This window comes from Musa acuminata, chromosome BXJ3-9, assembly GCF_036884655.1.
Source record: "Musa acuminata AAA Group cultivar baxijiao chromosome BXJ3-9, Cavendish_Baxijiao_AAA, whole genome shotgun sequence".
NCBI classification, from domain to species: domain Eukaryota; kingdom Viridiplantae; phylum Streptophyta; class Magnoliopsida; order Zingiberales; family Musaceae; genus Musa; species Musa acuminata.
The window spans coordinates 3,913,874-3,940,885 of NC_088357.1; the positions used below are offsets into that span (position 1 = coordinate 3,913,874).

General features: G+C 39.0%; 4 protein-coding genes and 1 pseudogene across 4 annotated transcripts; 3 read left to right on the forward strand and 2 right to left on the reverse strand.

Annotated features, from left to right (window-relative positions):
- Positions 1-963: 963 nt before the first annotated feature.
- Positions 964-5,599, reverse strand: LOC135648776 (large ribosomal subunit protein bL21m-like). The gene is made up of 5 exons (XM_065166713.1): positions 5,076-5,599; positions 4,895-4,975; positions 1,907-2,008; positions 1,460-1,534; positions 964-1,377 (listed from the first exon to the last, which is right to left on the reverse strand). Exons 1-5 carry the CDS (start codon positions 5,541-5,543, stop codon positions 1,306-1,308), a joined length of 798 nt encoding a protein of 265 aa, XP_065022785.1. The 5' UTR covers positions 5,544-5,599; the 3' UTR covers positions 964-1,305.
- A 971-nt stretch (positions 5,600-6,570) lies between these two features.
- LOC108953790 (L-lactate dehydrogenase-like) lies at positions 6,571-8,585 on the forward strand (annotated as a pseudogene).
- Positions 8,586-9,206: 621 nt separating this feature from the next.
- LOC103997285 (E3 ubiquitin-protein ligase ATL42-like) lies at positions 9,207-10,789 on the forward strand. The gene has a single exon (XM_009418453.3). It carries the CDS (start codon positions 9,530-9,532, stop codon positions 10,787-10,789), a length of 1,260 nt encoding a protein of 419 aa, XP_009416728.2. The 5' UTR covers positions 9,207-9,529.
- A 1,069-nt stretch (positions 10,790-11,858) lies between these two features.
- On the reverse strand, positions 11,859-13,098 carry LOC103997079 (probable aquaporin TIP4-3). Its single transcript, XM_009418219.3, has 3 exons — positions 12,942-13,098; positions 12,615-12,862; positions 11,859-12,539 (listed from the first exon to the last, which is right to left on the reverse strand). The coding sequence occupies exons 1-3, from the start codon at positions 13,066-13,068 to the stop codon at positions 12,147-12,149; spliced, it is 768 nt and encodes a 255-aa protein (XP_009416494.2). The 5' UTR covers positions 13,069-13,098; the 3' UTR covers positions 11,859-12,146.
- Positions 13,099-23,445: 10,347 nt separating this feature from the next.
- On the forward strand, positions 23,446-24,360 carry LOC135648468 (mediator of RNA polymerase II transcription subunit 22a-like). Its single transcript, XM_065166201.1, has 3 exons — positions 23,446-23,656; positions 23,730-23,795; positions 23,867-24,360. Exons 1-3 carry the CDS (start codon positions 23,501-23,503, stop codon positions 24,104-24,106), a joined length of 462 nt encoding a protein of 153 aa, XP_065022273.1. The 5' UTR covers positions 23,446-23,500; the 3' UTR covers positions 24,107-24,360.
- The last annotated feature ends 2,652 nt before the right edge of the window (positions 24,361-27,012 follow it).

Consider the following 27,012-nt stretch of genomic DNA (forward strand, 5'->3'; position numbering starts at 1 on the left):
GAACGATAGGGTTGGATAAGAGCATAAAGATTTGGTGGGTTGATCTCTTGACTAGGGCTGTAGCATTATGAAGACTGTAGGCAACAGGTGATGGATGTGATGGGAAGGACTGTGGAAGAAGAGACTGTATTAGCATGAAACACAAAATGCTTACAGAATCATATGCTTATCTAATGAGGATAAGAGCCGGAAACAGGGACCAGTGATCATGAAACCTGCGTCCTTGGTGCCCTTTGGCATCATGACTCCAACCACAACTAGTAATAGTTTTTGGCATTTAACTTTTGGAGGTGGAGGGGATTGTAGCACATGGCCTCCATGGATTCAGCACTTTTCCACTGTCACTGGTGTGATGGGGATAGGGAAGTAAAAGAAAGAAGATGATGAAGATAGACACTAATTTGTGGAGTGGAAGGCTTAAGGCACCCACAGAAAATAATATAAAAGAAGAGAAGTTTATTGCTTTGTCAATGATAAGGCTCTTCATTGGGGCCATGAAAACTTGTGAGGTATTCCCATGCAAATGCTTTCTGGGACCGCCTTGCTTGGACTTGGAGAATGTGAAGGTTAATAATGGAGAAGCATAATGGCAGTGGAGATCCCACCATTGCAGGGGTGGATGCATACTAAAACTAACGGCAATTGGAGGCATTTTCTTGACCATGGAAGGGAGCTTCCATCTCCATCTCGGGGCCATTTAAGGAGCACCAAGCTTTGTGACCTCCAAAGGTTGTGCAGGAATCAAAGGTGGTCAAGAGCCAAAAAGCCAGCAACATTGATGCCAGTAGTGCTGAAAGCAAAGTAGGTGGCAAAGAACAAGAGGCAAATCTTGTTAGACAGTGACCAACATGAATTGGATGGTGACCAAGCAGGAAGAATGTGGTCTTCAGTTGGACAACTAACTGGAAGAGACTTTAGAAACTTTTCAAGGGGCTCCAACAAAAGCCATAAATAAACCCAAAATTGATTTCGAAATCCAATTTATATCAAAGAACCACAGAATGAATACATTTCATCATGTTTTGATTACACTTTTAACTGCAGCAAAATGGTAGTTTAGGATTCACGAGTCTTGTTGATTTCAAATACCTGACTGCCTCTCTGAATCATCTTATGAAAAATAGTCTAATTTTTTATGCACTACATTCCGAGCTCGAGTTCGAAAAAAAATACACTTGCAGCAGATTCCAGATGCTCGCATGTCCTTATGGCCACTATATTATTGTTGCAGTTTCTAATGGTGAGTGGACTGAGATCTCAGAGATATAAAGTTGGTCTGATCCACAACAATAAGGATATTGGTTCTTAGGCAACAGCTGCGACGTTTTCTGACTTGTCTATTCCTTGAATATCAGTGATTCTCAGCTTAGTCAGTTCCTGGAATAATGATGGAAAACAATTAGAACTCATTGCTGCAGACAGCTTAAGAAAAACTTCATTTCTCTGATTAATGACTTACCTGGCGATGACCCTTGGTTCGACGGTAATTTTTTCTTCTTTTTTTCTTAAATATGATAACTGTTGCATCTAAAGTCTGAATTAGGAAAAATAATGCGTCAGCAAGGAACAAATTAAACCGTGCATTTATGGTATAAACAACAAATTGAAGTATAAGGTCCAGACAACCAGGGTAACAATGAAATATGAAGTTGTATTGGTTTGTAGGCAAAGTATAATATCATCTTAACAGGCACTTTTGGCTTGGAGGCAAAAGAAGGCCAAAAGAAGAGAAATGTGATGGTAGCTGAGGATCAGCAGGATGCTGCATGTTTCACATAAATGAATCATATGACATAAGAGCAAAGAAAATATCAATATTAGTTGCAATGACTCTCCTCCATGAAAAAAATATCCATCTAAAGAAACTAAAAAAAAAGAAAAAGGAGGTAATTGAGTTGTTTCTTACATGTTCTTCAACAACAGCATGTACAGCTGCATCAGGTACTATTGGCCTGCCAACGACTGTTTCGGTTCTTGATCCCAACATTAAAACCCTGTTCAAAATTAACTGCAGCGAGACCAGCCAAAGTGAATAAAACCATTCACATGCACTCACAGGTTCAACTTTGCAATACAAATGTACTCAGAATTTGAAATAAAAAGGCAAGACTTGAACATTGGCAACCATTCTATTACTGGACTATCTTTTAAAATGGATCGGAAGGTCTTCACTATCACCAAAAAATACATATCAGCAAGGTAGACATGGAGGCTTCTTTAAGGTATAACTTCTATTCAGATTCTTATCCAATGCAAAGAAATTAGCTTCCTCATAAATAATAGGAACAAAAGGTACACAAAGACATCCATAATCTTAATGTCTATTTTAATGTCTCATATAGAAAAAGAATATATATGTGTCTTTTTCTAGGTTGGCTTACAAGAACAACCAAGATATAAAATTAGAAGGAAATATAATTTGTACTAGTCATGGTTTAAGTACCAAAGAAAAGAAGAAAACTACCACTATTTGTCATAATCATGGAAAATATATCTGCTCCACCAATTGGCCCAGGCCTGTCCACGCACTTAAACCATTAATATAAAGGCCAAAGTACATATACAATAAAGCGACAGCCACAATTTCACTGTTAACCCACTAAGTAATAGCTGAAAAGAACCAATCAATCAAACCACTCTTGAGTTGACTTTCCCAAGAGCATGTGATTTGCTCAACTTGTAAATTCCCTATCAACAAAATATCTTATTAAGAAGATACCTTAAATTTGGAAGCGTGGATAGTATCATAGTACAGTGAATTATAAGGAAGCTAACTCATAACTTAACCACAAAAGAATTACTAAATCATCACTCTTTAGCTCTTGATTTTCCATGACTCAAGTAAATGTGCCATACCTCATCTATCATAAAAAAGGCTTGAGAATAGGTCAGTTCCTGTCTTGATCAATTGGGCCAGAGCTATATAGTGACATTTCAAGGCTGGGTTAGCTGAGGTTAAATAATTAATCTAATCTGACATTTCTGTCAATGATTTGTTCCCCAAAAAAAAATTCAGAGGCATCCTATCTGATTGCTTGTAAATAGAGTGGGGCAGTCTCAAGTCGGTTGAAGGTTACACTATAGAGCAAATTCAAAATCCAAATCACCGGAGTTGATTTATGTCCTCCACATAAAATTCATGATGATTGAAGTCCAATTGCCCATCCACTAAATCAACTAAGAATGAACAATCTAAATAATGGCATATCATTCATTTAACAACTTAACGATTGGATAAATAGGGATGGAATCTCATCACTTTCTATAAAGGGTAACTTCAGGGAGTGTGGACAATATTGATCGAAGTTGCACATCCAATGAAGCCATGCAACAACCAAAATCAAGAACATTTTCTTCCTTTGCATATCCTTTCCACTGGGTTTTGCTTTTCATAATGTAGATACAGTTTATTTTAACTTTTCTGAATTTTAGGATGGCAATCACTCAGAACATGTCAGTTAAAAATTTCTAAGTCCACATAGATCATTTCAGAAAAAAATAGCCTAGATTATCACCTCCACTTTCTTAAGAAACTTAGGATGATGGCTTCTTCATAAGTCTTTGCAAGTGGATAGAAAATGAATAAACATGTGATCAAACTTCCATTGCCAACGTAACTGACCTTGCATGACATGAAATTCCCATGTCCATCCAAACAAAAAGAACAGAAATCTTTGAGATAAATTTATCATTTACATTCTTCCACAAATTTAATAAAGCTGATCATAATATTTCAACTACCAAAACACCAACCAGTTGTTCTCATAAAGTAATTTATCACGTCCCCAATAAGGCATGGGATCATTCATCAACTAGTTACTCCAATTCCGTCCCCTTCCTAATCCTTCCTACTCTTATCTATCACCACAATAGTAATATAATAACTAGAAACATCATCAAACTCCATAGATTTGGTTTTTCTTGTTTACGCAAGCCACAGACCAGCTTACAAGCTCTTGAAACCTGAATACCTACAGGCATCAAGATCCAAGATCATCCTTGAACACTTCTACTGCTCTCTCATTAATGACCAAGAACTTCATCAAACAAAACAACAAAGCAAAAACCACTAGTAACTTGTAAGGTATATTGGCCAACATGAATATAATAAAAGTCAACAACTAACACAATGAATAGCTAACCAGACAACTTAATCAGTTTATCAAAATTAGAATAAGTTGGGGAATCACCAGCTAGAGGTACCAGCATGCTCCTCCAAAATTAAGTGTCAGCATGGTTACAGCTGAATAAAATTTCTCAACTTAATCATGTGCAAAGTTCACTTCGAGGGGGGAAGAACTTATATGATCAAAAGTCAGTCACTTCTTAAATAAACATCAGTTTCAGATGCAACATATTTATCAATATGGGCTGAATTTTTCTACTTGTTTATGAAGTAAAAACCCATTGCTGGAGGAGGAAAAACACAATGACTTCGGCTTCTGAATAACTAGCATTTTGATAATTATGAATAATGGTTGGTTATCACTCTACTAGTTACTGTAAAAATTCCTATCTATCAAGTACTTATTGCATGTGACAATTTCCTGAGTTTGAAGCATACTACAACAACAAGCAAAAAGCAAAAGAAGAAATGATTTTGAACGATTTCAAAATCATAAAGCTAAAGACATAAACATAAACAAAGGAAGTAGACCATATATCATTTGGATTTTGCAATTTCTGTTTCTCCTAGAATCATGACACTACTCATCTGTTCATAATTGTTCTCTGTGTTATGCAACTGAATACCTTCCTATTAAAACATCTAAAAGATCCAACGTAAAAATTTATTCCATGAAAGATAAAATAGGCAACCAAAGGAGAAGTTGATACCATGAGAAGTAGAAACAGACATATACAAGCATACACTTGTATTTTCAAATACACTTACCTTATCATTAACCTCACAGTATTTCAGTCTTTCCGTAAAAATGGAATCCCCATTGCTGACTTTAAACTGATGGGAACCAATCTATAACATTACGAAGAACAGAAAAAGAGAGCTTTTAGGATGGAATGCGAATCAAGAAGAAAAGCAACAGAGAAAAGGGAATATATCCAGCAATCTGAACCTGAACAACGGCGAAAAAAGGCTCATATGACTTGAACGGATTCTCCGACGAATCCAGCGGCCCGATCACCTTATACCCAATCTCAGCAGCCTCTTCTACCTTCTCTTCGTCCGATTTCCCCCTCTGAACGACACATTTCGAAGCCCGAACATCTCCATTCTCTCCATCGCTGCTCACTCCTCCTTCCTTGTTTTCCTCCTCCTCTTCTTCGCTTTCATCGTCCTCATCTTCCTCCTCGTCCGAAGGATTCGTCGGCCGAGAAGAACAACGGCGAACACCGCCGAAACGAATCGAAATACTGCATCGAAATGCCCTGCGACAGATGTCAAGATCCGAGGAAGTTCGTTGCGGGATCGCGAAACCGAGAGATCGAAGGCTCAGGGTTTGCGGGTTCTCCAGAGGAGAGGCGGAGAAGAGACGGGCGCGTAGATGACGAGTGAGAGCGCCGAGGCATCGCCGGCTCGCCATAGTCGACCTCCCTTCACGCTCTGAGGTTCATTTAGGGCTCTTGGGGCCGCGGCGCGGTCTGAACCGGTCAAGGTTTATTCGAGACAGGTTGATCCAGTTTTCTCGGACCAAAACTTAACCCGACCAGACTCACGTCAGCACTAACTATATATATTACCCTTTGTAATTAACGAAATAATTATAAATTATCCTCTATAATTAATTATAATTAGTATTATGATCTTTATATTTTTAAAAATAATATTCGGATCCCTTCGCTTCTAAAAGTGAAATATTTAATCTCAATTCTTTTCATGTTAATTTTATCGACAGAAAAAATTATACGTATGTATTATCAAGTAACGAATAAAAAGGATAAAAAGATATTTTTATTATCTTTTAAATTATTAATTTAATATAAACTTCTCGCTCACTGCGTAGAGGCTTAAACAAAAAACTACTCCTCCGGCTACGCTGCAGACAACAAAGGCGGCGCCGGTGGTGCACAAGGCTAGTGGAGTTCCAGAGGAGATCCAAGCGCCGCCTTCAACCGTGACCAATTTCCTACTCCCCTTCTCTTTCCAACTTGCTTGCCCGAACGTAGCGGAGCTCTACCAATATGATTATTGGTCTGCCCCCAGCAGGTGGCGGAAGACATGGCCTTCCTCGTCGACCTCGCTAACATCATTGGCAACGCCACCACCATGGTGGCCGCTCTGCAGCGCTACGACGTCGACATCCGCTCTGGGCCTCGTTGTAGACCGAGAGGGATGGGTACTGGCCAGATGCCACCTCGGCGTCACCAAGCGGAGAGATCGTCCGGAAGGAGCTCCCTCGGCTGGGGAAACCATTAGACACAACGGTTTGCAAGGAGGGCAGATGCCAGTTTGGAGAGGTTCAGTCAACGGTCGAAGTTGCGCTGATTGACGGGACGTAGATCTAATTTAGAGCTCCATCGGATTCTTTACACATAGTAGATCATAAGCACTAATACCTAAAACGTTATCTTGTCTCAGTCCATCGTCACAGGTCACTGTCTCCTCGATCTCGGTCACGAGATGCTTGACCTCATCTTCTTGTAGAGGACAATATCAAGTGTTCGACTCCTATCGCTTAGTGTAACCGATTCTCATATGTTTGTTCGTCCACAGGCGTGAGTGGAGATAACTTCATGGCCCGAGACCTGACCTTCGCCAACACCGTCGGGCTGGAGAAGCACCAAGTTGTGGCCTTCCGCTCTGACAGCGACCTCTCCATGCTCGAGTCGGTGGAGTTCCTCGACCACCAGGACGCCCTCTACACCCACTCCCTCCGCTAGTTCTACAAGTCCTACTGCATCTCCGGCAACGTCGACTTCATCTTCGACAACTCCACCACCGTCTTCCATGATTGCCTCATCTTCATCATCCCCTCCCCTGCTAGCTCAACCCCGAGCACAACGAGTCCAACACCATCACCGCGCACGGCCGCACTGATCTCGCCCAATCCATCGGCTTCATGTTCGACCACTGCACCATCAATGGGAGCAACAAGTACCTCGCACTCTGCCGCTCGAAGTTCGCAGTCCATTGCACGTACCTCGGTAGACCACGGAAGGAGTATCGTGAGGCCAGAGGGCTGGTTTGGTGACTTCGCGCTGCAAACGTTGTTCTTTTTCTAGGCGAGCAAGTTGGAAAGATTATGGGAGGAGAAGTTTATAAGAAATTATATAAATTTAATAATTTAAAAAATAGTAAAATTATTTTTTTTATCTTTTTGCACGTGATAATATATGCGATTCTTTTTGCCGACAAAATTAACGATATGAGAAGAATTAAGGTTAAATGTTTTATTTTTGTAAGTGCAGATATCTTAATGTTACCTTTTAAAATATAGGGATCACGATACTAATCATAATTAACTATATTGGGTAATATGTAATTACTCCATAATTAGCTGCCTTTAATATCTTGATTCCTATACTTTAAAAAGTTACATTGACATCCCTCTAGTTACGAAAATGAAATAATCAGATCTATTTACCCAAACAACGTCAGTTTTTATCGACATAAACATGAAAATAAAGGATTAAAAAGTAATTTAATCCCTCTAGTTATGAAAATGAAACAATCAGATACATTTACCCAAACAACGTCAGTTTTTATCGACATAAACATGAAAATAAAGGATTAAAAAGTAATTTAAAGTTCGGTGGTGGAGTCATCGATGGCGGACAATGATATCGCTAGCATCAGTGGTGGCGAACAACATCATCGTTGGCATCGATGGCGGACCCCTCCCCCTCCCCCCTCGTCCCTGGCGTCAAGCGGTCGCCACCCTCCGCCTCCTCGACCATTTCCTCGTGGCTACCCCCTCTACTTCCCCCTTTGTCTTTCCTTTCTTCTCCACCCTCACCCCCGACATCGAGCATGTCTGCCTTCTTTCCTGATATCAGTCAATTCATAGCTTCGACCTAAGAAGATGAAGAAAGTGTCATCTCTCTTGGAGCTCGGCTTCGCTAATGACATACATAGGACCTTATTCTGCCCCATCGATCATGAGACGATACCACCATCTTCCACTCAGCGTCACACCAAGATATCTATAATCAGTGTCAGGAACATGGGAATGGCCATTACATGGACGAGCTGGCATTAGTGGATGCCAAACTCGATAAGCTACAAGGGGGAGATGCTAAGTAGCACACCGTGGCCTTTCTCCTGCACACTCGGATCCAGGCATCTCCAAATTATGCGATGACGATGGACTCGGATATCTGCATCATCACGACCAGTGCTCGACATATCTTGGGGGAGACGCGATTGAACCTGCTGCAGTGCAATTTGACTTTGTTTAAGGCGATCGTGTCATCATTGGCGAGGTACTCACCGGAGAACGCTGCTGTTGATGGTGTTAAATCCAATAGATGTGTTGATGTATATCGCTTGGGAGCTATCGAGGTTTCTGCCCAATAGGGTGATAGGGTCGGGGACCAACCTCGACTCCTCGCATTTTCGGTTCTTGCTCATCGATCACTTGGAAGTCAACGCTCAAGATGTCCAGGTAGGCAAAGAACTCATCTAAGCAGTGGTTGGTGGAGAACTCGAGCATGACACATAAGGAATGCCAAGGTCGGACGCGCTTGACGTAGGGACGAGGATGGAGAAGGAGAAGGGGAGGTAAAGAGGGGAGGTGGAGGGGGCAAGGATAAGGAAGTGGTCAAGGAGACAAAGGGCGACAACTACTGACACTAGAAGGCATCGCCATCAACACCATCCACCATCGAACTTAAAATTATTTTTTTATCATTTATTTTTATATTTTTGATTATAAAAAGGATAAATAAATCTACTCATTTCACTTTAGTAACTACATGAAGGTCAATATAACTTCACGTGATGAATCTTTTTATCATAATGTGCGTAGCATGTGCATCAATCGAATCCTACCATTAACTGTACGAATGCATAGCTTCCACTTGCAATCCAAATTGGTTGTGATCCGTAGTCTATATCATAAGCATCTGAGGGCTACATCAAGTTTGGATCAGGACTACTGTAATTATATTTTATTTTTTTGCCTTATCAACACCAAAAAAACGATTTTTTCCCCCTTTTTATATACTTAATGGTGCGTATAAAAATACATAAAATAAATAAGAACACAACAAATTTCATGAAGGTACATCACTCATTATTTTTTTTTCTCTAGGAAAATTAATTTTTTTTCTTTTACAATCTCAAACCTTTCTTTGTAGGATAAAGTCTTTAAGCAATCCTATAAATCTGCAATCAAATTTACAATTGTTTATTTCCTTTAAAATCTACCATTAAACATATCATTATCTCCTCTTGTTTGAATTTTTTTCTTCTTTAGGTTCGTAGAATAGTAGTAAATAATAATGTTTGATAGAAAAGCTTATAAAATATTTCTGAACCTTGATTTTATGTTGAAATAGAACGCCACTTGCCCATAAAATGCTCCCATGGCAGCATCAGGTTAGAGTTGAATCTTCCCTTTAGCTCGCCATGCCTTCCGAGACCTGCGCTGCTTCCTTCACCTACTTCTTCTTCTTCTCGTTCGCCATCTCGGCCGCCCAGCAAACCGATGCCGTCTACTGGTCGCCGCCCAACGTGGCTGTGTCCTTCCGCCCGAGCGTCGCCCTCGTGATCGGGATCTTCGCCCTTATGTTCTTCCTCACCTTCCTCCTCATATACGGCAAGGTCTGCCACTCCGCCGCCGCCGCTCACGCCACCGACCTCCTCGTCGCAGACGCCGCAGGCCATGGAAGGTTTATACTGCCCCAGGACCGCTTCTCCGGCATCGACAGGACCGTCATCGAGTCCCTACCCTTCTTCCGCTTCTCGTCGCTGCGCGGCGTCCGCGACGGCCTCGAGTGCGCCGTCTGCTTGTCCAAGTTCGATGACGCCGAGGTCCTCCGGCTGCTGCCCAAGTGTAAGCACGCGTTCCACGTCCGCTGCGTTGACCGCTGGCTCGAGGCGCACTCCAGCTGCCCCGTATGCCGGTGCATGGTCAACGCCGACGACGACGGCCTCTTCAAGTACTCCACCAGCTCTCGCTTCCTGTTCGCCTCCGACCGGCTCGAGGCCAGCGGCCGTGACCTCGAGTTGTTCGTGGAGCGAGAGCCCAACGACGCCCGCAATCTCCGCGGCTCATCAGGATTCAGCATCAGTAGTAGCTTCCGGAATACCGACAAGTGGCGGGAGTTGCCAACGCTCGAAGAAGGCGCCAGTGGCGGCCGAATCCTGCACAAGTTCAAGCACAAGATCATCGTCTCCGATGTCGTGTTCAAGAGCCGGTGGAGCGACGTGAACTCGTCCGACTTGATATCCTTGGACCTGGAAATGCTATCCGGTAAAGACGTGGTCTGGAATGTGGAGTCAACGAGATCAAGCGCATCAGAGGGAAAAGCTTCACCTGATGACAAACTACTCAGGATTAAGGAAGAGATGGAGAAGAAGAGACTGCTCGAGATCAAAGCCAGCCAGATCAACAAGAACAACTCGATGTCTGTTCCAAGCATTTCATCGAGCGGCACCAACACGAGAGCTCTTATTTCCTCAGGCAACAGATCGATGTCGGATATCACAAACGTATCAAGGTTTATGCAGCTCAAAGATCCCGGCAACAGCGCAACCCATGGAGATGAAGACGAGAAGGCGAGGAAACTCTGGCTGCCGATCGCGAGGAGGACCGTGCAATGGTTCGCGGGAAGGGAGAGGAGGTCACAGATGCAGTGCAGCAGAAGAGAGTCCCCAGGTGTTTGATTCGGGACTCGTCATATTCCTTGCCATGTCGCTGAATCTTAGCATCAAAGACAAGCGGTGTTCGGCTGCATTCTCTCTGCTTTTAATTGGAGGAAGCCACAAACAAAAGCTCTGCTCGTGTCAGTATACGACTCTTCGATCTGTTCATCTCAGAACATAAACAAACCTTGAAGTAATGAAATCAAAATATAAATATATAGCTTCTGAGAACGATCAAATCCTTTTAGAAGAACTGCATGGTATAGAGTTCCGGATTAGGGATCAAATTAGGCTTGGAGAGGCTTGAGAAAGATCAAAGTCAGGTACAGGACGATGATATCATGGTTTAGACATATCAAGCACCAGCCGAAGTCAAGCATGCCATGGTTTAGACATGTGAAGCACCAAAGGCATGCATCTGCAGCTGGGATTTCATTGCCTCCTCTGTTCGATGATGTTGACAGATGGGGTGATGGTTGTGTTGGCGTGATGGTTTGGCATACGAAGTGTTGTCTGCTACAGCAGATGATCCAACTCAATCTGCTCTTCGTGACGCAGCCACAGAACTCTTCCGAACCCTCTTCTTCGTCTTCCTCTTCTTAATTGCCCACTAGCATAAGAGTAGATACCACTGAAATCTCGAGGGTGTGTTGATGGAGCTCGATAATCTATAAAGTCGACTCGAGATTTCACATTTGGATCAGGATCCAAGGCAAAATAGCTCCTCGTTGTCATATGAAGGATCCATTCATTGTTGTTAAGGCGTTCATCGGTACGTGGGAAGGACAGGGAGATGCTATATTATTTTACTTGTCATGTCGCAACGACGGGTCGTCTTCCCACTTGATAGAATCCACGGCATGATATAAGACTAATGGAACTCTAAGCTTGATGGAAGGAGGTGGGATCACACGGAATGGCGAGCTCGGATTGGTGGAATTCATTGGAGTGTTGGTAGCAAAAATCCACACGGGGGTCGTTGTTTGGGACGATGAGCTCTCCTTGCCTGTAGGAGACGACCAATGGAGTTTAATTCCGACCTCGTTGACTTTGCGAAGGATGGGTTTGTTTACCACAGAAGGTTAATGAATGGTGCCAACTATCACTGGATATCGATGCACTTAGCAATCTTTATGGTCGACTCCTTTGTGTGCTATCCAGTTTCAGGAGTTTACATGACTGACGTCTCCCAAGAGAAACCTTACAGATTTCAAGTCGGAGGTTCTATTTTTCTGTCGACGTACTCAAGTTCTAGTAATTTCATGTATATACACATGTATACGTAGAATATGTGGGACCCTATCATCTCATCTACAAATGACGTGACACTACACGTCATTTGTGATGCTTTCTTCATCCCCAGGGAGGTAAAAAGAATCTAACAGAGTGGCTTGGTGATGCTTTCTTCATCACCAGGGAGGTCGTCACGAGGCCGCATGAGATAGAGGTGGTCGTAGACGAACCCCGCGAGGCCACTCCCCACGAAGGGCCCCGCCCAGTACACCCAGTGATTGGTCCAGTCCCAGGTGGCCAGGGCGGGCCCGAAGGACCTCGCCGGGTTCATGGAAGCCCCCGAGAAGGGCCCGCCGGCGAGCGTGTTGGCCCCCACGATGAGACCAATGAGCAGCGGCGCCAGCACCGACACGATGCCCTTCTTGGGGTCTACGATGATGGCGTAGATGGAGAAGACCATGGAGAAGGTGAGGACGACCTCCATGATCGCACCTTGAAGGGGCCTTATGCCCGCACCAAGCGCGTGAACAGGGACGGCCTGCTCCACCGCCAAGGGTAGGAGTTAGTTCCGAGATATGAGCAGGTAGCAGACGAAGGCGGCAAGCAGACTCACCTGCCCTCCAGCGATGTACTGGAGGAGGAAGCAGGCCATGGAGGAGCCCAGCAGCTGGACGATCACGTAGAGGACGCAGCGGAAGATGGTGACGTAACCGCCGGCGGCAAACCCGATCGTGACGGCGGGGTTCAAGTGCCCCGCCGAGACGTCGAGGCCGACGGCTACCATCACCGCCACCAGCATCGCCTGAGCCACAGCCACCGCCGTCAGTCCCATGATCGAGTCCTGCCCTCCTGCCATCTTCCCTGCAACAACCACCACCGATGCCACCCCTCAAATACCAAACCCAGCAACAGGTTGAGAAAAGGAAACGAGTCATGTTACCGGCGGTCATGGACGCAGCGACGCCGACGAAGACGAAAAGGAAGGTGAGGAGCAGCTCGGTGAGGACGGACCGAGCGAACTCCGGGTCGGTCATCTCCTTTCTGCTTCCCAGCTTTATCCTCGCCATCTCCGGGGTATGGTACCAATGTTTGGTCCTCTGTTGGTGGATATATAAAGAGCGAGGAAGAGCTAATTACGTGGCCTGGCTTTTTACTGTGTGAATAGCTCTGTCAGATAAGGTTGAGCAACTTTGGCCAGATATTTATTTGTTGAGATGAGCAATAAGGCAGTCGACGTCATCTAGATATTTCTAAGCACCGTAAATTTGGATCAGATATGATTTCCATCAATGTGACCCGAATCCAATACAAAGAGAAAGATTTCCATCGGATTGAGTGCACCCGAATCACAAATAAAAATCTAATCTAACGATTACCTACATATTAAAAAAAATTGAAGTTTGAAATTTTTTCGTATAATATTATAATTAGAAAATTCAGATAATATCACTGGTCACGTAAAATAATTATTTTATCTCTATTGTCGTCGGAATCACCGTCGTCTCCGTCACCGTCGCTGTACCCTAGCTGGACCTTTGGGGGGATAGTACGGGTAGGGGGGCGGCCGACGGGGTCAGCCGAAACTCGTGGAGGCTGCCAACAGCAATGCTTTCGGTGGTCCAATGTGCTTTTCCTCATGCGAAAAGAATGGAACGTAATGCCTTATGTGGTCCGCAGTGTCAATCTCATATATATATATATATATATATATATTAAAATAACTTAAATAATTATTTTTGTCGGAAACATCTTTATCATTGTTGGTGTGTTCTTTTTGAATCTATGGACATCATAGAGTGGATCCACGAATCTATCCTAAAGACGTAAGTAATAAAAAAAGTAGAACAGGAAATCAATATAGGACAACCCTTTTATGAAGGCATAAACAATTAGGGAAGAGAACGAGGACAACTAGTGGAAATAGCTCTCTTGTATGTCGAGAGTGAGAATCGATGGGGCAACCCATACGTGAAAATATAAGCGGCCAGAAGATGGTGGTGGGTGGTGTGACTAACTGGTGAAGGATGATATAAGTGTAAGATGATCATTTTGAAAAAAAAACAAAAAAAAAGTATTATATAAATTTTTTTCAAAGTTGGGACGCTCAAATTTGTTCTCGGAATTTGAATATATATATATATATATATATATATATATATATATATATATATAATTAATCTCCATAAGTTGCTATAAATAAATTATAGTTGAAACTTAAATTTATATCAATATATTTTAATAAAGAAACATGAGGTTAAAAACATTAAAAGGTATGTCAGTTGTTGAGCTATATTTTTCTGATTGATTTTTGTGACATATATAGAGGATCTTAGTATTGCGTGATACATGTGTGCTATATTGATGTGTGACACGGATGGAGGAGCAACTTACCCAAAATAATATCCACTAATTCGTTTTTAAATATCACACTTATTTATCAAGAATTTACTTTGGCAAGCTTTTTTCTCTCTATATCTCAATTTTACTTCTCCTATTCATTATTTTCTCCTCGAGAAAAGAAAAAAAATAATCACCAAGAAACCTCGTAAAAAAAATAAAGAATATAAAAAGATTGAATCCAAGTATATCGATTTGATTTAACCATACATATAAGTACGAAAGATTAAGTTCATTAACAACAACAACAACAACAACAACAATATCATAAAAATTAATTATTTAACACTGATTATATGAATCATTTATCAAAAATGAAATCGGTTAAGATGTCTTTCTCGCTTGATGGTTACAATACATAAATTTTCCAACTAAAATTAAAATTTTTAATTTAACCAAAACTATTAAATCGATTATTCATAAATTTTAATTGAATGTCCCAACGTGGATCAAATTGGAAGGTTGGATAAAGTTGTGGAAACATGAGGAATCCTTCCACAGCATTCATTGTACTACCTCAATCGGACCATCCTTTAATGCCCGATGCCGACATATCGTACTATTCCTCGAAGCCACATAGCTACCTGAATGAATGTCCCACGCAATAAATCACTCTTCGATGCCACTCAACTCTCACATCGCGTTATGTTTTTAGATGGTACATTCGGTAAGTTCTTTTTTGAGTTTTCCATTTGTGTATATGGAGATATACATATGTTTTTAGAGAAAAAAGGAATAGCTTTTTTTTCGACATTGATATTAGCTATGTGGTACGATTTGACTTTTCAATTCAACGTGTTTATGAAAGAAAAAGAAATAATATCATGGATTTTGATTTTCGAATCATTAGGTAGTCACACGAGAAAGAAAGAAAAATGAATAATATTGAAGCATGAAAATGTTTAACGAGATATCGACATTCAAATTAAAATTAACATACAAGGAAATATATATTATAAAATTACTATTAAATCAATATCAAAATAATAATTTTTTAATCATCTTGATTTAAATAATCTATGCTAATGATTAGGTCATCACTTCATACCATAAAAAAAATCTACCCACACAATAAAGAGAATTTAAAGTCTCTTTCTTAGGTCTTTCTTTTGTCCAACCGATAAGGTCACTCTACCAATTCTCTTAAGGAAAGGTTGGATGGAATAAAATCCAAAGGGAACGCCGTCAACCATCCTTGTCAACATTAAAGTAAGATTGGGATGCTCGTTCCATTGGTGGCCCAATCTACTTTGTAGAGGTTGGTCGGAACTTTCATCGACTTCTCCATGATAAGTGCTCGTGTCTCGTTGTAACCCATACAATCATCATTTTATCATCATAAAATGTTGGAAGAGGAGAAAAGCCTTCCTATTACAATGAAATTGTTTCGCGTAGCAAAAGGTCAACATAATACAACAACAGAGATTAGTCAACAAAAAAAAAAAAGGTGTAGAACGATAGGTTCTAATAAGCATCAATTTAATTTGCTCAATTGTTGTAAGGATTTAAAAGGTAATTGTGCTTTATTTTTAGATATGTATTCTTAGATCAGATAGGCTGATTAACAAGAGATCTACAAACTTTGCCCTCTAAAAGATCTTCAATATTTTTATTGGATTACCACAAATTAGTCTCGAAATGTATATTAATCTTAACAATTTTTCCACACTTGCAAGGTGATTTAACTTGAAGTGTGAACGCAACTCTAAAATTTCTGATTAAATACTAAAAAAGAGGGATAAATGTAGAATTCAAATTTGTTAGTGCAAATTATGATTGTTTAAGCTGGAAGAGGGGTTCGAATCCAACTAGGGTTCTTTCTAAGTCATATCATCACTTACAAAGTGCTTAACCCGTGAAATGAAGTTTTTGACGATTAAGATAGTCTTGAGTTCAGACTAATCGAATATGCAATCCGTAGAATAAATGAATCGACATAGTTATCAAATAAATTCATAGTCGATTAATTATAGTGAAGAGAATTGTTCAGTGAATCAAGAACATACTAAAGGGTCATTTTTAATAAGTGACTTTGAATATCATTATATTTGAGATTATCATGGGGAACATGCTATGTATTCATGCTTAATCAAACTAATGGCATCGTGTCCAATACGTTCCTTGACTGGCTCAATCTAGACTAGAGATACGTTGACACGATCATGTGTGATCATCGATGGGCTCAAGTGATCGAAGCATCTGTCATGTATCGTCACATTGTACTGACATGCTACCCAAACAATTTATCGTCGACCAGCCACGTGCGATTGATGTGGCCTCGGGTGATCGACGCGTCCACTATATGTTACCATAAGATGATAAGGTATTTGTCATGTCATCATAATATACTTTTGTTTATATTATCATAATGTACTTATCATTGATACCATCATCCATGGAACGAACGATCCCTTATGGATGGGTGAAGCTATCTTTCTCTGTCCGCGCTCTTAATTTCTTCGTCTCAGTCCGTGGTGTGTGTGAGAGAGAGAGAGAGAGAGAGAGAGAAGTCATGGACGAGGAGGATAAGGGTTGGAGAGGCAACTTCATGGTCTTATCACCTTGGATGCTTTGGAGAAGCAACCAAGAAACAAGTAGTCATAATTTATGTGGCTATATTGGGTTGGCCAATGGAAGCTTGTTGGGCTACGATCTCAGGAGTGCTCGTCTCACTTTGGCAACCTTCCATATATCCTTCACCTCACTTTGGTCCAAGCTAGAGAGGGACATCATCGCTGTTGAAAAGGAGGTTAAAATGACCATTGCATCTTTTTGTTTCCTTGTCCAAATCAAAAGACAACGTTGTCGTAAAGAGGTGAAAAAAGTCGTCGCACTTTTTTTTTTCCGTGTCAATTTAAAACACATCGTTGTTGCATTGACCCAAAATATCATTTGTCGAAGCACAATGATTCCTCGCTACATAGTAAATTATAATCTTCGTTTTTTAATATGATTATCGGGTAATCTAAAGGATTCTTATTATTTTTTCATATTAATAATAAATAAATTTATTAGTCGTTTAAATGATAAATCTCTATTATTTGTTGATGATATTTTCTTGATTGATGAAAACTTAGGTTGAATTAATTATACGCTTGAACTATAAAGATAAAGTCTTAGAAACTAAATGTCTTAGATTTAGTGGGACTAAGACTGAATATATAAAATATAATTTAGTTATTCTAATAATAGATTTAAAAAATATAGTTAAATTAGATGGATAAAAAATCTCATCTTGAATTAATTATTCAAAAATATAGAGGGATTGATGAAGCTATTATTCATAGAGTAAAAAAATAAAATAATTAAAATAATATTAGAAGTCTTATATAATTATCGGATACTTTTGAGATTAATTAAAAAATTTATAAGTTAGTTGTGAGACTAACAATACTTTATAGATCTGAGTGTTGAATAACTAAGAAAAAACATATACAAAGAGCTTTTGCTATCGAGATGAGAAATATTAAGATAGATATATGAAGTTAATAAAAAAAAATATATTAATTCGTGAACAACTAAGTATCAATTCCATGAAGAATAATACGAAAGAAAATCGTTAAAATGATGTGGACATATGTTGATGAGACATTCGAATATGATAGTCAAAAGAGATAAAATAATTTATTGATATCAATTACACAATGAGAGATAGAAGAAGATAAAAATAATAATAATAATAAAATATAAAATTTTTAAATATTCTGAACTTAACTAAACATATAACTTTTTGCATATCTCAATGGTAATAAAAGATCTATGTAGTCGATTCTAAATAATTGACACTTACGACTTTATTGTTGTTGCATTTGGTATCAATTTGATAAAAATAAATATTTTATAAGATAATCATTTGATCAATCATATTTTATAAATATAAATATTAGATGTATCAAGTTGTTATAAAATAATTTAAAATTAAATATTTTTATTCGTAAATAATGGTTGATGATAAGTGAAAATATAAATTATTAATAATAATAAAAAAATTAAAGAACATAACATATTTATAAACTTTAATAACAAAAAATGAAAAAGCAAAAGAAAGAAGTTAGGAAGGAGGAGGATAAGGGATGGGGGTTGGAGAGGCACTCCACGGTATAATCACCTCGGATGCTTGGAGAAGCTTGTTATGATCTCAGGTGTGACCTCAAATCGCATATCTCCGGCCATCATTCGATCCTTTTCCTCACTCGGTTTGATTGAGCGTGACAAATCGCTGTTGGAATGAGGAGGAAGGATAAGAGATCATTGCATCTTTTTGTTTCCTTGTCCAAATTAAAGATAACGTTGTGTGGATGGAGGTGAAAACATCATTGCACCACCTTTTTGTTTCCGTGACCATTTCAAACACATCGTTGTTGCATTGTTATAGGTGGCATTGGAATATTACTTCATAGCCCCAAATTCCACATTATAGTATATTATAATCTTGGTTTTATATATCATCGGGTGCTAAAGTTCGTTCTATACAAGAAATTTAGTATAAAAATAATAATAATAAAAAAGAATGAGGCGGAATGATTATGAAAATTACTTATAACTTAAAATTTTAATTTCACGTGTTGCGATATTAAAAAATATCATAACTATTCGTCACAATTGAAATAGAGTTTTATCTTCTTTTCGATGTCTATGTAAACTCATATATGCCGAAGACTAAGGGACTATAAAATTTTAGTATAATATTATTTATTAAATTTATAATTTTTATAATATTATTTATTATATTCTAGAGAGCTATCTATATATCATAGTGGGAAGATTATCTATATTAAAAACAGTTTCTTGGAAACATCTTGTCTAATTTTATTTTGTTTGAGTAAAATCTATGTCTCTACTACACCAACCAATTCCATAAAAATAATTTTTTTATACAATGATTATTTGGCCAATCATATTTTATAAAGCTGAATATTAGAAGATCAAAAAGAATTATTGAGATGCATGTGAAAAGATGTAAAGAAATAATATATATATATATATATATATATATATATATTTTCATTCGTGAATAATTAATTGAGAGAAGAGATAACAAATATTATTCTAGAAATCATTAATAATACTTTTAAAAATTATTCATGTAGTCAAACCAATAAATTGAGACATTAGAACTTTATATAGATTTTAGTTTGATTGCACCAAAGTCTCAATATATATGAAAAATATTTGCCTACAATCAATCGTAACAGCCCAATCACTAAATATGTCGTATAAATCGAAATCCAAATACAAAATATCGATTTATATGACATATGGTCATCGCCGTTGAAAAGGAGGTTAAAATGATCATTGCATCCTTTTTATTTCCTTGTCCAAATCAAAAGACAACGTTGTCGTAAAGAGGTGAAAAAAGTCGTCGCACTTTTTTGTTTCCGTGTCTATTTAAAACACATCGTTGTTGCATTGACCCAAAATACCATTTGTCGTACCTCAAAGATTCCTTGCTACATAGTAAATTATAATATCTTTTTCTATATGATTATTGGGTAACCTAAAAGATTCATACTAAGTTGTTATTTTTTCACACTAATAATGAATAAATTTATTAGTCAGTTAAATGATAAATCTCTATAGTATATATTATTTACCGATCATATTATCTCGGAAGCTCAAGTTGAATTAAGTATAAGCTTGAGCTATGAAGATAGTTTCTATCTTAGATTAAGTAATAATAAGACTGAATATATATAAAATATAATTTTATATAATCTAAAAATTTTTAAAAATATAATTAAATTAGATAGATAAATAATCCTTTTAAGTTAAAGTTTTAGACATTTTGGATCAATCATTCAACAAGATGAGATTGATGAAGCTATTATTCATAGAGTGAAAAATATGATGGTTAAAATGACAAGGGATGTCAGAAGTCTTGTATGATTATTAGATACCTTTGAGATTAAAAAAAAAAATTATAAGTCAATTGTAAGACCAACAATGCTTTATAAATTTAAGTGTTAAATAACTGAGAAAAAAACATACACAAAAAGCTCGTGCTACAAATATGAGAACGTTGAGATAGATATATGAAATTAATAGAAAAGATAGAAAAATATATATTTATTTGTGATCAATTAAGTATTATTTCGATAAAGAATAATATGAGAAAAAAATTGTTTAAGATAGTATAAACATGTGCTGAGGAGACCTTCCGATGTAACGGTTAGAAGAAAAAATATGATAGTCAAAAGAGATAAAATAATTGATGTAAGTTATACTATGAGAGGTAAAGGAAAATCTAAAAAGATTTTAATAGAAACTATAAATAAAAATTCAAATATTATAAACTTCACTAAATATATGACTTTTTACATAACTCAATAACGACATGTAATTAATTCTAAATAATTAAAACTTACGGTTTTGTTATTTTTATATTTAGGGTTAATTTGATTTTTAAAAAATAAATTTTTTATAAGATAATCATTCGATCAATCATATTTTATGAATCTAAATCTTAGATGCATGAAGTTATTAGAAAATAATATAAAATTAAATATTTTTTATTAACGAGAGGAAATAGAAACCATTAATAATAATTTAAAATTTTAAAGAACATAACATATTTATAAACTTTAATAGCAAAGAAGGAAACATCGAAAGCATCCCCTCATGGGTGGAGCTATCATTCTTTGTCTTATACTCTTAATTTTTTTGTCTCAATTTATTATGCAAGAGAAAAGTCATGAACGAGGAGGATAAGGGATGAGGGTTGGAGGGGCACTCTACCATCTATTCATCTTGCATGTGAAAGCCATGAAAGATAAAATAATTAATTTTAGTTATACGAAAAAAAAGACTTAACAAAAACTATAAATAAAAATTTAAATATTTGAACCCAACTAAACATATGATTCTTTGTATATCTCAATGACGATAAAAGATCTATATAATCGATTCTAAATAATTAGGATGTACGGTTTTGTTGTTATCATATTTATACTAATTTGATAAAAAAAATTTATAAGATAATATTCGATCAATCATATTTTATGAATCTAAATATTAGACATATGAAGTTGATAGAAAATAATATAAAATTAAATATTTTCATTCATGAATAATAGTTTGATGATGAGAGGAAATAGAAATAATTAATAATAATTTAAAAATTTTAAAGAACATAATATATTTATAAGCTTTAATAATAAAGAAGAAAATATCAAAAAAAGAAATGATGAAGGAGAAGGATAAGGGATGGGGATCGGAGAGGCACTCCACGGTTTAAGCACCTCGGATGCTCGGAGAAGCTACCGATAAGCACTTGTAATTTGTGTGGCTATTGGATTGGCCATGGAAGCTTGTTATGATCTCAGGTGCAACCTCAAATCAAATCGCACATCTCTTGCTATCGTTCGATCCTTTTCCTCACTCGGTTTGATCGAGCGTGACAAATCAATCGCTGTTGGAATGAGGAGGAAGGATAAGAGATCATTGCATCTTTTTGTTTCCTTGTCCAAATTAAAGATAACGTTGTGTGGATCGAGGTGAAAACATCATTGGACCTTTTTGTTTCCGTGACCATTTCAAACACTTCGTTGTTGCATTGTTATAGGTGGCCATTGGAATATTTCTTCATAGCCCCAAATTCCGCATTATAGTATATTATAGTTATGAAAATGTCATAACTAGTCGACACAATTGACATAAAAGCACTAATCAAGACGATGCACTCATCTTAAAGCATAATCGACATAAAGCACTAATCAAGATGATGCGCTCTTCTTAAAGCACTGATAAGTTGTAATTGCATGATGCTACGTTGAGGTCATCAGCCATGGAGACGAAGAAGACGGGGAACTCACGCGACCTTTTCTTGACTTCGGTGCGCGTCAATGGGGTCAGCAGAGGGAACACTCGTACGACACCCTCTCTCCACGGCGGCCTCCCAACGCACCCACGCGCGCGTCGCCCTCTCCCCCCGTCGCACACTCTGCAGAGACCGGGCTTCGCGTGCGTGCGTGAGTCGCCACTCACCCGTGTCTCCTCCTCCGCCACCGCCTGCACGCGCCCCGCCCCTTTCGCCTTCTTCGTCGGGCCCGCGGAGAAGCACGGGCTTCGACCGTCGTTTGACGTACGTGCTCACCCACTCGAGTGCCCCGCCACCAGAACACAAAGCCTCGCCTTCTTCGCCCCCCTTCGTGGCTACTCCCCTTCACGTACACCCCGCATTGGGAACAGCAACACAGAGGAAATCCCCTCGAACGGGGAACATGTTTCCCGGAAACGGTGGCTGGATTTCCACATGGATGAATCAACCTCCATTACCGGACCTTAATATATATAGCTTCTCAGCCGATGTTGCGGTCCCATTCCCTTTCTTCTTCCTCTCGCTCAGTACAGGGAGAGATTAGCTGTCGTCCACCATGTCTTCCTAAAAGCCCGCCTTGAAACGTATCATTAATTACTTTCCTACTAGCTTTTACTCTCTATCTCTATTTCTCCTCTCTTCTGCTAGCACTCCTGTGACCATGGAACCATCGGCACCTACATATGCCTTCCTCGACCTCTCAGGCTGCGCCTTCACCTCCTTCCCACCGGAAACAGGGCACCACCTTCAGAATCTCGACGGAGTCGAGCCACTCGCACAAGAAGGATCACCTAATCCACTAAAAGGCTCCACGATCGTTGATGACGACACCATCGCCGATCTCCTTAACGTGGAGGCCGTGAGGAAGAAGATTGAGGTGTTGGCTGCGATGGTGGGCATGGGAGAGTCCGACGAGCCGGCGGCGGTGTTGGGTGAGGTCGTGAAGGTTCTCAGGGAGCTGCAGAGGGAAGCAGAGCTTGTTGCGAGTCTAGCGCTGTAAAGGACATGAAATGGAGATGCAATTTGCGATCGAAAACTTCTCGCTATGGTTTCTCGATCTGTGTCAGAATATATTATGAATTGCACTGAAATCGTACGAATGTTTTATATGTGATTTATAGAGGCATTAATGACCCTCAATTGTCGTGCTTATCATATTTATGTCAATAGTTATTGGGCTAATAAGCCTTACATAGGAGCGACAATTAATTGGGCCATGATGGGCCGTCATAGTGATATAGCTTTGCGTGGGGCGACGGTTCGCAAGTAGCCTTCCCCCCAAAAGGATGAACAAAGCCGCGGGAGGAGGCGGCGGAGGAGGCGGCCCGACGGCGGCGGCTGCGGCCGCGGCGGCGCAGAAGCAGAAAACCCTGCTGCAGAGGGCCGACACCGACGTGACCAATATCGTCGACAACTTTAATCAGCTCGTCAACCTCGCTAGGGTTTCTATCTTTCGTTCCGTAATCCTCCCCCTGTTGTCGATCTGTCGCTCACCCTTCGGCCTCTTGATTTTAGGTCAACGACCCGCCGGTTCGCAACTCGCAGGAAGCGTTCCAGATGGAGATCCGGGCCGCAAGGATGGTCGGAAACCCTTCTTCTCTGCTCCTTCCCGTTCGATTTCTTGTTTTCATCGTGTTAGATTTCGATGGCAGGTTCAAGCGGCGGAGTCGTTGAGGAATCTGGTGTCGGAGCTGAAGCAGACGGCGATCTTTTCGGGGTTCGGCTCGCTGAACGAGAACGTGGACCGGCGGATCGCCGAATTCAACCGGCTGGAGGAGGGTTCGGAGCGGCTTCTTGAGAGGGTCGGGGAGCAGGCCGCGGCCAGCCTCAAGGAGCTGGAGGCGCACTACTACTCGTCGGTCCTGAGGACGAGCCCAAGCGAAGGCCCATGAGGTCCAAAGCAACACCTTTATCTCCCTGCCTTTGTTTTCTTCACTTGGTTTTGGATTTTGCTTGAATGCTTGATGTGCCTCATGAGGTCCAAAGCAACTCCTTTATCTCCCTGCCTTTGTCGTCTTCACTTGGTTTTGGATTTTGCTTGAATGCTTGATGTGGCTCAGTTTGGCATATGAACAAAATGCTGCGATCAGTTCCAGTTTATATACTGTTTCTTGTGACTGTGAATTGAAGGTATAGTTTGTTCGTATAGAGCTGAATTATTTGTTGAAAAAGCAGGGGAACATATTTCTGATTCATATCTTGTTTCATTTCTGAAAATTCAGAAGAAATGCTATGGAAAGTTTATCTTCCTTTTGTCCATTTGTTACATGATTCTTTCATTTAGTTTCAGACTATGTGATAGACATTCATATGTAGCACAATATGATAAAGTTGGCACATTTTGTAGATTTACAGATCATTTTTCTATTTCATGGCTGCAGAGTGAAAACTGCACAAGAAGTTTGTAGTGAATTGTAAGTTGGGATCAGAGCCTAAAGCAATAATATGTTTCATGCAAGACAACAATTTGGTGGAAGGTCGAATTCGTTGCATGCTTGCCATATCCATTGGATGACCAACTTAAACAAATCATTATGCTGTCCTTTATATTCTGATCGATGTTTGCTTTCTCTCATGATCCGATATAATAGTTTGGTCGGATAATCCGAGTCTCCAGTTCAGAAAGTTCAGAGACTAAGTCATGGAAAGGCCTGATAGTTTCTCATTGTTCTTAGATCATCACAGCGATTCGGAGGACTGCCTCCATATAGATAGGCAGCTTATCGGATGTTCTCAGATGGTTGGTTCAGTAAAATCACCGAGATGATGTGAATTGGGATATGCAAAACAGCACTAGTCAGTAGGTACAGACATTTAATTATATGGCTAAAAGATGATGGAAAATATGTAAGTTGAGGTAGGTTGTTTGTTCTTTAAATCACAGAAACAACATGAATTGCTGTCAATTGTTTGTTCTTTATGTTGATGATACATCTGTTTTGGAGGAGGGCATGTGTGCCACTTGAAATACCTCATATGATTGATTTCCAAATCACCTAGTTAACTTAGCACATCATGCGAGCAAGTTGAGACGAGTTTCTCATGTATTAAGATCGTATTTCCACATATCTGCTTGTTCAATGTTGCTTTTGAGTAGGTTTATCAACATTGAGACGGTGTTTTGTTACTCCTGGTGATACGAGTTTCTCGTGTATTAAGATTGTGTTACCACATATCTTCTTGTTCGATGTTGCTTCTGAGTAGGTTTATCAACATTGAGATGGTGTTCTGTTACTCCCGCGATACGAGTTTCTCGTGTATTAAGATCGTATTACCACATATCTTCTTGTTCGATGTTGCTTCTGAGTAGATTTATCAACATTCCGATCTCTACATGTGTTGCCGAAACTTGCTTTTAGAGATTTTGAATGAAATTTCTTAAGTTTGCGACCATTTAGCTTTACAAGAGTGTCCTTTTTATGGGCTTTCCTGTGTTTTCGGGTGTTCATATATTCTCTTTTCTTCATACTAGGAATTACTTTTTCCATTTCTCTACTAGTGGAAGCTTGATATTCCATTATAAGGTAGAGAGTTTCACTGTACATGCTCAAGCTTCTACAAACTTTGGGTGCCTATCAGACTGTTGCATTACACCTTTTTCCCTTTCTTTTGGTTTGACCCAACATACCTGAGGCTCTTTTATAGATGTCTCCAATACTAATTGACATTTAGCAAAGTCAACCATTACTCGAATAGGGGGAGTCGGTCGAAACATTTGGGCATCACTATTAACATCATCATGCTAAACCATATGATCCACTTGTCTGATGTGTCATGATGATATTGCTTTTAATCTCTCGTGTGCAACGCACTAAATGTTAATTATGAGGGAAGGGAGAAGATTATTTTTTGATCAAGCTTCCTTATTGGAGTGGGGTCCATATCCCAATCTAGTTCACCTTTTAAGATGATGGATAAAGCGTAGACAAACGTGCATCGAGAGGTTGTACTATCAACATCAAAGATTAACGATGTTCCACAACAAAGTAACCAGGGTTAGCTCTTGGTCTATATGGTCAGTATCCATCTGATACATGTCGACTATGTGGGCTGATTGACTAAACCAAACGAAATGATAAGGTATAGAAGAAAAAATAGAACGATTACCGGAACAACATATATGCTCATGATATGGAGCAAAACCCTAAGTGACGATATAATAGATAATAAAAGGATTCAGAATACATGAACAATAGACATAAATTTCCTGCATGAAAACGATAAAAGAATAATGTTGGGAAGAAAGAAACAGAAATCAAAAGATCAACAAGTAAGTAATATACGAGAAAATCAATACAAAATTAATATGGTTCGACATTCTTCCAAGAAAACTAAAATTTTCATCATACTCATCGAGTTAATCAGCTCAAACACAAATTTCCCTTGCGCTCTTTCATATATACCTTGAAAATTTTTTCTCATCGTTTCTCTAAATAATCACGAGAAAAAAAACTCATGCATTATTTATAGTAATAAATCTTAATTCACTGAGATTTTTTCTTGCTTGAATGCGAAATCTTCGTCTTCAAAATAAACTGAATTATATTATGGGAAATGTTCTACCTTTGAGTGCTGTTTGAACTATTGATTTACATAATTAAAAGTAACCATTTAGATTTACGACGAAACCTAGAAATCGATCACTCATCCAATTTGAATATCTTTATGAGATATAGGTAGAAAATAATTAATCAATACTAGCAAATGATCAAATTCAATAGTTCTTCATAGAAAATTATCGACTCTAGAGATAGTAATATGAAAAAGATAAATTTTATTTGAAATATGTATATAATCA